Genomic DNA, 12,632 nt, shown 5'->3' on the forward strand with positions numbered 1-12,632 from the left:
ATCTTCAGCCCTTGTTTGCTCGCCTGAGTTAACCCTCACTGCTCCAGAAGAGGCTGTGTGTGCTTTAGCTGTGATCATTTGGAAGGGAACAAAGGCTGCCTGCATTCATTGCAGCCAGGTGTTTGGAAGCCAGTCTGGCAGGTGATGTGACATCATACCCTTCATGTATCCCAGGTTCAGTAGATTTATACTGGGACCACCTTCTGTTCTTTATTCCTGCCTTGAAGAGCTGAAGCAGCAGCAGCTTTTCAGCCAGCTCACTGTGCTGGTGGCCGCCTCCTGCCCAGGCTGAGGGAGGTGCCTTTTGGTATTCCAGGAACTTCCCAGCCACAGGCTCCCCCGAAATCATCCTGATTAAAGTATACCATGACAGGGTAATTGCAGCATTGTGCTGGTGCTCAAAATGTTTGTCACTGTGTGCTTCCAGTGCCACATGAAGATGCTGTGAGCCATAGGGCAAAATCCCTTCCATTCAGTGAAATCATTTACATGGGGTCTGTGTTTGTTCTATGGATAGGAGGAAGAGCTGCAGTTAATAATCTTGTAATTGGCCATATTGGCTTCTGGTTCTTGCTGTGTGATTGCAACCAAGCACTGTTTTCTGGTGCCTCAGTGTAGTGTGGGATGCAGTGGCTCTGTGGGGTTCCCAGGCAGCGCTCTCTGGGAACACCGACTATTACTGGGTCACTGGAAACACACTGGCTCATTTGCTTCTTTCTTCAGGCTGACTCAAAGCTGTTACTTCACAGCTGTGACTGTCTCAGCCATAGCCCCAGTGCCAAATTTAATGAGTCTGATGGCTGTGGTGGCCCTGATGGAACCCAGAAAGTAGTTTAAAGTGACCAGGATGTAACAGGTATAAATATTTCTGTTGCTATTTGCATGGATGCAGTTAGCCAAAGAGTAGTCTAGAGGTCTTTCTGCTGTGATGTGACTTTCCCTATTCAAGAGAGCAAGGAAATCCCTTCCTTTCCCTCTGTGCTTCAAATTGACTTGAATTTCCACTTGACATAGGTCATCAAGCTGCTTTTGGTCAGGCTGGAGGTTTTACACTTGCAGTCCAATTTGGAGGAGGTCTGCTTCCAATTTCAGCTCCTCAGTACGTTCATCCAGGACATAAACCTATTGTGAATGACAGCAAAGGCATCTGTCAAGGTACACACAAAGGAGGAGAGAATGAGTGGGGCTTGGGTAACCCAGGATGTCAAATTCTCTGTAGCTGCTGCTGGGTGCTGCACGCAATGAGCTGGCTTGATAAGATGGTCTTTGTGCCTAACCATAGTTTGTGGAAACTACTGATTCTCTGGGCACAGGAGGTGAAGGAAGAAGGGCTGAAGCACTGGGATCTGGCTGAAGCCCATGCTTTGCCCCCATCCTGCCCCCGAAGAAGTTCACAGCTGCTCAACTCCAGACTGCAGCAAAGAGGCAGCAGTGTGTAAGGGCTGTCCAGGAGTGTGCCCTCTTGGGAGGAAGCTGAGCCAATGGCCCTCCCTGTCTTCCCTTCTCTTCCGTGGGAGTGCTACAACTTGCTTGCCCGGATGAACAACAGCAGGGAGGTTCTCTGACTCGAGCATGTTTCCTGCAGAAGCACACTGTGTGGTGCCAGAGGCTGCCTGCCACCTCTGCTGTGTTCTGCGGAGCTGAAGGTGCTGCCACTCGCGGTTCTCTGCTCAGCCCTTCTCTTGCGTGTGGTCTCATTTTGGTTTGTGCAAATTCTTGCTGCAGCGTGGGAAGTTGCCAGAGCAGTGATGTTCGTGCTGCTGACGAGCCTGTAAAAGTTTTTGTTTGACTGCCTCAGTTCTTGGAATTGATGTAGGCCAAGCAGCATCTTGAAAAACAGTAACTAGAAAAATACTCTTCCACCTAATGCTTTGCTATTAGCACAGGTTCAAAGGAAAACCAGAGCCACTGCAAAAGACTGCAGGCATCCTGTGTGGTGAGGAGGTGTCAGCAGCTGAGTCAGGCTCACAGAATGTGGTTTAAACAAAAGCCCTGCTGGACACAGCCTTGGCCTTGTACCATGCCCATAAGATGGGAGAGTGCTTGCGGGGGCCAGAGTGACTAACCATGCTTACAAAGTGTGATACCAGGCTTCTGCCATTGCACCCTGGCCTTACAGATAAACACATACAGGAACACAATATCATTGTCCTATTTCTAAGGAACAGACTGATGGCAGCAAAATAAGGCAGTAGCGTATATGATCTCAGTGACCCTGTGACAGCCATCTCAGAATCTGGCAAAGCCTTCCTGCTAACCGGTTTTCCAACAGCCTTGAGTTTCTATGGATGAGGAATAAGAACTTTCCTTGACTTGGGCTCCTGTGATAAAAATGTTACTGCTATTAGTAGAAGCATCAGAATCAGGCTGCCTGCTCCTCAGCATGTAGTTGTTCTTCCTAGGCTTGGGGCCCTAGGACATTAGGTCACATGAGCTGTGACATTTGTCCTAGAAATACCAGCCACAAAACTTCAAGTACTCGTTATTATTTCCATTGCAGAGCCATTTAGCTTTTTGCAGTCTGGAGTGCATTTAACATTACAGGCGTATACTGTCCAGCAGCCCACACCTAGAAGCCTTGCATTCAATATCGTGGAGGCAGGCACAGGGAAAAGAGAGACCAGGAGCGTGGGGATGTGCAGTGGTTTGCCCCAGTACAGCTAGCCTATCAGGGCAGAAATGCAAACAGACTTTGGGGCTTCTGAGTCTCAGTCGGCACCTTTGCTGCACCACAGCTGGGGGTAAAGGTCAGAAATGGATGTGGTCACTTGGGGCTCGTAACCCAAACCAACAGCATGGCAGATTTGGAGCTGAAAGGTGGTGTGGTATTTCTATTGTGCACACACAGGACTCCGAAACAGTGCTTGAAATACAGTTTAGTTATTCTTCAAATGGACAAACCCCCCGTGTTCAAGCGTGAAGTTTTTCTGGGAAGAGCAGAGCAGTCCCCTCTTAAGAGTGCATTTTCTGTAGAAAGAGGCCTGCGTTTCCCTAACTCATGTCCTGTTTCTGGTGGCTTCGTGGCTTTTGACACTGAGCAGTTGGGCCAGGATCCTTTCTGACTGTGCAGTGGGATTTTTTGAAGGCCCATGCATGCTTCCATGCCAGCCCTGTCCATCTGGGGACAGTGAGTGCCTCTTTCTCAGCTCATCATAAGCAGCTGCAGCATGTGTGCAGGAGCAATGTAGTAGGCATGGTTGTGTCTCCAGGGAGCAGCAGGAGGGAGCATGGAAGCCCAGCTGGCATGTGTGTCTTGTGCAGTAGAAATTTCCAGATGCATCCTGAGGTGCTTTTGTCTCGAGTGCTGTACGAACACAGGCAGTGCTGGGCTCTGCCCAGGTACTGGTGGGGAGGCAGTGCGAGTGCTGGCTCTGCTTCGGCCTGTGTTCCTGGTAGGGAGCTGGTCCTGGATGGCTCACAGAGGGCTGTGTTGTCATGTTCCATCTGCCTGCCATAGGGCTCCGGGTGTTTTTCAGTATGAATACTACTGACTGGAGGCCCTAGTATTGTACACTTCAGCTCTGGTGTCTGCTGAGAACACAGAACGGAGGGCGGCCTCTTTCCCTCAGCACAGTGCTGCTTATGTTTCTCTGCTCCCTCAGGCCTTGTTTGATTTTTCTCTACCTTCCTCATCACTCCTAAGTGACTCTCCCCGTGACCTTTCTCCATTCTCCCTCTCCCCGCCTTGCTCTTCTTTTGAGCTTCCCTTGCTTGACCTGGCTTCTTCGTCCTGCTGTTATTTACCTCCATCTGCCCCTGGCCAGCCCACCTGACCACACACTGCCTCTTCCCCTCCTATTGCCATCACCTTCGCCCTCCTTTCCTTCTCAGATTTTCTCCTCTCTGCTTTTTAGCTGGTTCCTCTGTGGTTTTCAAACACTGAGGTCCCCGCTCTCTCCAAAAGAAGAACAAATAGACTAAACAAGAGGTTTCTGCCAGGTCCTTGCTGCGCTCTCGATAAGCTCGGTGCTTCTGTAGCTCCTCGCTCTGTCAGCTCGGGCAGGCAGCCCAGCATCCCCCCTCCCACGCGCTGAGCTCACAGGGAGCTGTCACACTTTATTCTAAGAAATCAGCTAGTGTACAGTACTCAGCAGAGGCACCCCTCCCCTGGGAGGATCAGCAGAATTAGGATGTGCAGCAAGCTATCTTGGGGATTGCACAATCTTATCACCTCCTCCAGGGTGTTGGGGAGCGGTGAGCACCGTGTGCTCTGAGTCACACTTCCCCTGCAATGGCTGCAGGTTTCCTGACTCACTTCCTCCCAGGACTTCTATTTCCTTACTTCTCTACACCAACATCTCAAGCAAAAAAGTGTGACAGAGATGGAGCAGTCAAGGCGGCTGTGGCCCTGAGCTGCCTGAGCTCCATGCCACTTGTCCTGTTTCAGGATGAATGTGATGTGTCACAGCATCTGGACACAAAGGCGCTGCTTGGTGCTGAGGAGGGTGAGAATTTTGTTTGGCTATGTGGCCATTTGGTGTGGTGTGAGAAATACTCCCCTGCCCATGCCTACAAATGGAGTGACATGAATGAGGCCCCTGGCTAACGCACAGCCTCTCCTGTGCCGTCCAAGCACAGGATGGGTGCTGGCAGGGATGGGAGCTGGCAGAGCATAAGAAGGCACAGTAAAGCTCCTGCCCTGTGGCCAGCTGCCTGCTGAAGGCAGATCTTTCAGTGGCCGTTACAGTCTTGAGAACTGCTTCTGGCTCCCTGTGGGTACTGTGTTTTGTTTGAGCCTCTGCCTTGATCATTCTCTCCCACGATGAGATAAGAATCTATGATTTTCTTTTCTTTTTCAGAAAGGATGATTCCCAGCCCTTGTGGTGACAGGGGAGAGCCTGGAAAGGATGACTTCCTCCAGACTCAGCAGCCTAAGGGCCAGAAGCAGCCCCTGCAGCCACTCCACCCTGACAGCCCTTCAGTCTATTGATTCCCAAGACCTGGCACAGGGTTCAGCCCCTCCGATGAGCCCTATGCTGTTCACCTGGATGGAGCAGGAGGGCCCTGCTGAGTTCCTGGAATAGCTGTCTCTTCAATACCAGGAAGTAGTTTTCCTGCATCGTAGCCTGATTTTAGACAGTGCTATGTGATATAAATTAACTTCACGTTGCTAGTCATCCCCAAGGCTCAATTCTTTCAAGCCTTTATGTTAGAGAAAGTGTCTCTGCATGAGGCCACAGGAAGTTCTGTGTATCTCCCCAGTGAACCCCCAGGCAGTGCTTGTTTCAGCCAGAGCTGCAGCCCAGCCTGGCGTTGTACTGCATGCAGGGCCCAGCTTGGCCCAGCAGCTGGCAGGCCCCGGCCTGGCACCAGGCATTACCCCTGGGCCTGCACTCAACAAATCGCCCGTCCTGCTCACCACAGGGCCAGCGGAAGGGAGCGGGCCTCTCCCTGGGGTTCAGTGGGACTTCCTGGAAGCACTGCAAGGAGCTTCCAAGAGCTGAAACATGACACATGGTTCTGTGCATGTGTGTTAAGAGTCTGGCTGAAAGATGGAGGGAGCGTGGTTCCATGGGCCTCAAAGAGCCTCCCCCTCACAGCTCTGCCGTGCAGCGTTGGGTTGGCTGGGCTTGGATGGGGTGTCTCAGAGACTGGACACAGGCTGGTTCTTTGCGAAGCGTGGCTTTCTGTGTGGCATAGGGTAAGCAGGCTCTGCTGGGGTGCCGGTAGCTTGCATTCTCTGCTTCACAAATTAATGCTTTACTAGGAATTAAGGATATCGAGTCTGTCCTTCAGACAGCAAAGATGATGGAAAGGTCTTTTTTTCATATTTTTTTTCCACTAGCAGAAGCATATGCTGCTCATCTCGTTACTGCTAATAGCCCAGGAATGCTGCATCCCAGCAGCAATGGCCCTGTGCCTCACTCAGCAGGTAACAGCCCTGTTGTGCACTTGGATATGGACACATGAAGCCAGCAGCAGTACTCATGCAAAAATCATGAGTTTAAGCACTAGTTTGAGAATCCTGCAAACAGGGAAGATATGGAAAGTCCCCAGCTTTAAGCTTTCAAAAGGGAAGAAAAGGAGAGCCTGCAGCCCAGCTGTGTGGGGAGGGGCTCTTGGACTGCTGGAAAAGAGGGAGGTGGGCCTGGCAGCCTGGACAGCAGGGGAATAGGGGGGCACCACTGGGAATTAGCTTAGCAAGTTTGCTGCTGTCAAAGAGAAGCATTGTGAAAGTGGTCAGATCTTAACACTGAGCATGTGAGAAGGCTGGCATCTACTCTCGGAAACACATGGCAGCTGATTACCAGCCCTGTTTTTTCTTTTGTGTATTATGTGACTACATTTTTCCATTTCTTCTTGACCTCTGTTCATTTACCTGAATTCTTCAGCCTTTAAGCAAAGAGACTATGAAACAGAATAGAGTATATTGAATTTATATTAGAGGTGGCATAATCTTGCAGCAACTGCTCTGGCTGCATCCTTAAGAGCCTCTTTAGCAGGAGAAGCCTGCCCTGGCAGTGCCATTGTGCCACAGGGCAGCTTGTGGCTGGGAAAGCCAAGGAATGGTTGTACGTGCCCAAGGCATTGTGAGCCCTCTGCTCACCTGGGGAAGCCACCAGTTTGGACATTTCCTAATACCAAGAGGCCTCGTTCTTCCTACTGTTCTGAAATTGTGTGCATCTTGAGTCCTGTCCTGGAGTGCTGGGAGATTTTCTCACTGTCTCTCTGAGGATTTTCTCCAAATATACCTGTTGGTTCCAAAGCAGATTTACAGTCTTCTCTCGTGTGTATGGAAAGAGTCCTCGCTTGGCAGATCTTGCTATCTAAATAATGCAAGATAAAACCTCAAAAGATAATACACAGTACAAGTTGATGGAAAGGTTAGTGAAAGGGCAGTTCAGGATTGAAACAGTTTAGACATATTGAACTCTATTTTCTTTCCGCTGGAAGGGCTGGAATTGGTACTGCGGGAAGAGGGCCATCCTTGGAGGCTTGTGGTGAGAGCAGCTCTGAGAACAGCAGAGCCCTCTGCCCCGCTGCTTCAGCGCTGCCGTCTGCTCGGCCTGCAAAGGGAAGGTCTGTGCAACAAACAAAAGGCAGCTTTGACGTCAAAACCTGGGACCGTTGCCCTGGCACTGGGAGGTGGAGCGCAGGAAGGAATCTGCTGCTAATAGGCTCTGGGCTGGAGTGCACTTTGGCAGAGAAACAGCTACTACCCCTTCTTTCCAGGAATAACATTGTTTATTTCTATCACTCTCTCTGGCTAAAGTTACCCTGCTCAGGTTTCGCTTCACCTGTCTCCACCATAAAATCATCAGAGCCAGGATAATTCCAGTCTGCAGACCCCCCATCCTTCATTCCCTCTTCCCTGAAGAGCTGCACTGCCTACTTTTTCTGTTTCCTTGCTTTGACAAGTTTGCAACCACAGCTTTCTCTTGCTGAAGGGTTTGGTGGTACAATTTAATAAATAAGCGCGTGCGTTTTGCTCTGGGTGTGCACACACGTGTAGCATAGTGCTCCTGCCTGCCAAGGAGCACTGACCTCTGCGGCTCTGTGTGCACAGAGCTTGCTCCCAGCAGCCGGACATATCTCTGCCTTGCGCAAATGGCTCTGTCCTGCAGACAAAAGCCTTATTCTGGGAAGTTTCAAAATGTTGCAACGCAACACAGCAACAACCTGAAGTTCAGTGGATTTGTTACATGGTTTTGATTGGCTCTGGTTTTGTTAAAAAAAAAAAAAAAGGACACTATTTTTACATCCATTTCAGGTTGCCAGCCTTTCTTGGGCAAACTTTAGACTGTTGAGTCATGAACTAAACCTTTAGTAAACTGCCCTGTATTTTCCTGCTTTATTCATCTTTCCTAGCCGTCCAGGTTAGGTCAGGCAATATTTGCCATCTGTGCAGTGGCCCTGCTCAGCACCACTGTGTTCTGTGCAACCTTGGGGTGCTGCTTCCCATCTTCTGCACAGGATGACAAAGGCTTCTCAGGTTCAGCAGCATTTGGCTGTGCACAAGCCAGGAGGAGATGAAAGGAATGTGATGAGAAGCGTTGGAAAGCTTCACTCAGTAAATCAAATGCAAGTTTGTCTCAGTCAGATAAGTTGTAATCCCTGATCACTGTTCTTCAGGTTGGCAGCAGGAAGCAGCCCATGGAGCAGCGTTCCCAGCTCTGCACCAAGCACTGCTGCTGCTCAGACATAGAGCTGTGGGCTCACAGCAGATCTCAACACCTCTGAGATTTAAGATTATTAAAGTGCATTGCCACCGTTTTATATACCCACGTGATGTGAATGAGAAGTACTGAAAATAGATCTAAGAGGCACGACAGTAGTAAGGATGTAAAAGGAGAGCTTTTGGCTCTTCTGAGTTTTGATAATTTTGAATTAAATTCACCACTTTAAAATGCTCTAGTTTCTTTTTTCCATTCAGGGTCAGTTAGTCCAGATTCTCCCTTTTCTGACAGGAGTTCATTTGCTATGCTGGCAGCCATTCACCTCCCCTCCCTGCTCAAAAGTCATGTGTTAAAATCATGTAGATGATCTACGTCAAATAAAAACTTTAAGCAGAGTTCAGCAGCTCTTCAGGGGTGGTGGTTTGTTTTATTTCTTCCCATAGCTCCTAGTGCATGCCTGTTGCGCTCATCTCATGGCATGTGCTTGAGGATCTGCAGCTTTTCCAGCTTGGTTCAGAGCTGTCTCCACTTATCTGTACTTCCCTAATCTGAATTCCTCGCTGTCTACGTGTTGCAAGAGTTTCTTTGTGTGTCATTTTACACAGAAGCCAGATCCTAAGAAGCAGCAAAAGACTTCTCCTTTAAAGAACGCATTTCCTCTTCCAATCAGCTGCCTCTGCTGCATGGTCAGGGCTGGCACGTGGGTCGTTCTGCTCTGTGCTCTGAGTTCCTGGAGGAGCCTGGTTGCTGGCTGGATGGAGCGCAAGGAAGGCAATGGGAGGGACCATCCTGCCAAAAAGCTGTTGGCAGATCAGTGCTAGCTGAGAAGAATGGCTTAGGCTGGAGGAGAACTTGAAGATCATGTGGTTTCAGCCCCACTGTCATGGGTGGCATGGCCAGCCACTAGATCAGCCTGCACAGGATCCCACCCAACCTGGTCTTGAATGCGTCCAGAGATGGGGCATCCACACCCTCTCCAGGCAAGCTGGTTCAGCATCTCACCACCCTCTGAGTAAAGAATTTCTTCCTCACATCTAACCTGGATGTCCCATCTTTTAGTTTAAAGCCGTTCCCCCTTGTCCTATCAGTATCTGACTGTGAAAGAAGGGGTTCTTGGATCCAGTTTTACTTCTCCAGCCTTCCTAAGAAAGGGAGGAGAAGGAACGTAACTTTCCAGCATTGCACTGTTCCAGCTGCTGTTCCAGATAGACACTGGTCAACGTTTCCGTGTTGAGCAACAACGAAGATGCTCCAGGCTGGATCTAAATCATCTTAATTTGATGCCTTAAGCCTATACTGTGCTTTCTCACTCTTTTTACCACTGTGTTTTAATTATGGATTATATTACATTGTCTCCTAGAGCTGTTGCCACCTCTTTAAGCTACTTAGGGGAAGAGAAAGGACTCTGACATGTCAGCAGGGGAGGAAGGCAAAGTGGGGCATTGGAGACACAGGAGGGAATTGAAAGATGAGCACACAACTGAGTGTTCCTGATAAACTGATTGGCAGGGAATTAATTAGCACTGGCACACTGTCATCACTGAGCATTGATGCAATTTGCTTGGCTCAGGCTTCCAAGGTTTTCTGCACGTGTCTTGGTCATAGAAACCCCCTGGCAAGCTGAAGATTGTTGGAGCAGAGGGGAGCTGGTGTGATAAACTGCACAGCTGCCCCACTTGAGAGATGCAGCTGTGGGATGAAAGCGGGCAGTGGAGAACTTCTGAATATCTTGGCAATCAGCCCCGCAGGGAGAGCAGCTCTGTGAGAAAAGGCTCTGCATTTTGTTAATGGGACAGAGGTAGTTAGCAGTGATGTGTAGAACTGAGCCCTGAGAGGTGACAGGAGTGGTTTGCTGCAAAAACACAGCAGAGGCTGAAGAGGTTAAAGGAGAATGGGCCGGGCCTGTTTGGAATGACTTTCAGTTTGGTTCTGTGATCAAGTGCTGAGAACCCCAAAGAAATAAAAGAAGGGATGGAGAACAGTAAAAAGGGGAAAGATGCTTTTTCTGTTGCATTTTAATTTTATTTTAATCATGAAGAGTTATGAAGTAAGGCAAATGACTGGTTGTATTTGCAGTGGCTATTTGTTTTAATTTAGAAAATGTGTGTGCATTTGTGTAGGAGCCAAAAAGCAAGGACCAAGAACTGGGGGAAACAGGATGCTGGGAGTCCTTGTAGAAAATGGCTTATAGGGAGGGGGATGCCGTAAAAGTGGGAAGCCAAGGGCAGCTGTGAAGTCTGGAAATCAGATTAGGAGTCACTTTCTGTAGAAAAGGAAGTGTAGGGAGTGAAGAGTGAAAAGAGCAGTTGTGAAAGGTGAGAGTGGAATATGGCCTGAATAGAACAGGGAAAAGAAGGCAACAGAAGTGTGTGAATTGGTGTGTTTTTTATATTGAGTTCTCTATTCAGTTGTGTTTCCCTGGCACCAGGTAATGTCAGACTGCTTACTCCTCTCCATGCCTTACACTGCATCCAAACATTCAGGTATTTTTGAAAGCTGCCAGGCGTGCAGCACAGCTGGATAACCATGCTGTGACCTTGATGAGTGCTCACAGCATCTCTCTGTCCTTGGCAGGGCTGCTCAGGATGAGAGCAGCTCCATCCTCTGTGCCAGGGCCCAATTTTTCCCTGGCTTTTCAGGAACTCAGGGGTGATTCCAATAGCCTGTTGCAGACCTGTGCTTCCCTCCCTAAATGCATCCTCTCTGACACCTCCATCATGCAGGGCATGCTGTCAGAGCCTGCAGCAGTAATGCTCCAGTTTAATCACCATCCTGAAATGTGAGTATTCTTCATGGTTTGATGGCTGCAGAAGCAGTGTCCAGGATGAAGAAGGAAGGAATTCACGTCATGTGCAGCTCATCAGCTGTTTTCTGAGAACACGTGTGGGCTGGAGTGGGAGCTTTGCAGTTGTCTCATAGGCAAGAGAGAGTAGCAATGAGAAGGAATGAAGGACAGCCATTTCCCAGAGCTGAGTACAACTGCACGTGCAAATTGGCAGTAGTGATAGTGCTAAGAGGTCAGTATCTGAAGGAAGAGTTACTCGTTTGATTTGTGCAGTTTTGCATCCTGGAGGTTGGAACCTCATCCATTTTATTTTTGCTGCTGGGACTCAAAACTTCCCTGTTTTTGCGAGGAAAACTGGAGTTTCTAAACAGAAAGAAAAAATGGCTTTCCTGGAGTGCTTCCTGCACCGCCTTCTCTCATGTCAGTAAAAGCACCTCATCTGTTCTGCCTGAATAAGTTAATTTAACTGTGGTGCCTGCAACTTTATTGTTGAAACTATAGCAACTGTAACTTAAAGAACAGATTTCGAACACCTTCTATGGAGCACTAAGGCTATTAGAAAATCATTTATATCTCGTACGCTAATATATGCAACAAGTTGATTTCTACCAGGTTCGTTGTAGTTTGGTGAGGAGTCCCAGTGCCATTTTCTGCCAAGAACTGTCCTTAAAGCTCATATGGTGCTCTCCTGCTTCTCGTTTCCACTTGCAGGTCTTTGATACAGTCCAAGAGTGTTCAACATTTGATTAACTCTTCCTGTAGTGGTGTCTGGGGAGAGTTTGGCATCTGTTATTGTACTCTTTGTTTTAGAGACGATTACATAGGGAGGCAGCTTGGAATTTAACCAGAGGTGAATGAGGAAGGAATGAAGATAACTTTGTATTTAGGTGGGATGAGGAGGAGTGCCACTGTCCACCCCCACCCAAGGCATTGCAAAGCTCAGAGAAACTGTTCACAACTCATCATCTAGGGTAGTGTTGTCGCCACTTTCAACGTAACGTAACTCAAAGCTTGCCATCAGTAAGCTATCTCTAATTACTCATCTTCCATTAATCTTAGCAGTGATCCATGGAAACCAGCTTGCGAGTCTGTGGCTTGAAAGACAGCCTGATGATGCCGCTAGTGACATCCATGCATTTTGTCACATCTTTTCTTCCCTCCCTGCGTCAGAAAGGGACTTGGATCTGAGGGCAGTCAGGCTCTGCAGTGTGTCACTATGGGGTCAAAGTCAGTGCCAGTTCCTCCAGAGGCAGCCTTGGTGGAACTTCAGCATCAGCTCGTGTCCTTCTTACCCAGCACGCTCTGACCTTCAGAGGTGCCTCTGGTGGATTTTTGCTGCTTGTTCTCCACTTGGCTTTGCAGTTGTTCCTAATGGAAGAGTGTGACCTATCTGTGGGCCGGTGTCAAGCTCCTGATCCATTTCTGACCCCATGGCCATTGCAAACAGAGGAAGGTCACCAAATAGACCATGGAGTTCAGGGATGGGGAGAGTAGGGCAAGATCACCTTTCAGATGCTTTGTGAGCTTGCTGGCCTGCTTTTACAACCCGTGGCACAGGGTATGTAGTACACGGCGTTCCAGCACGCTGAGGCTTCCAGATAAACTGTGCTGATAAGCCATGCCAGTGGGTTTTTTGGCTCCCATGGAAAAGACAGCATTGCACATGACTTGCTTACTGCCTGGCTATTTAAAGTAGCCCAGTGGCATAGTACCCCCGGGTAAGTGGTCCA

General features: G+C 48.9%; 1 protein-coding gene across 2 annotated transcripts in view; it reads left to right on the forward strand.

Moving 5' to 3' along the window:
- HEMK1 (HemK methyltransferase family member 1) overlaps positions 1-8,434 on the forward strand; it is a 70,343-nt gene extending 61,909 nt beyond the window's left edge. For both annotated transcript variants that reach the window (XM_042823360.1, XM_042823362.1), the window contains one exon: positions 4,800-8,434. In XM_042823360.1, coding sequence (XP_042679294.1) covers positions 4,800-4,930 — 131 coding nt within the window. In that variant the 3' untranslated portion in view covers positions 4,931-8,434. The remainder of the gene's footprint in view (positions 1-4,799) is intronic.
- The last annotated feature ends 4,198 nt before the right edge of the window (positions 8,435-12,632 follow it).

Source organism: Centrocercus urophasianus, unplaced genomic scaffold (genome assembly GCF_019232065.1).
Source record: "Centrocercus urophasianus isolate 14NV4802_14NV808 unplaced genomic scaffold, USGS_Curo_1.0 seq_22, whole genome shotgun sequence".
NCBI lineage: Eukaryota > Metazoa > Chordata > Aves > Galliformes > Phasianidae > Centrocercus > Centrocercus urophasianus.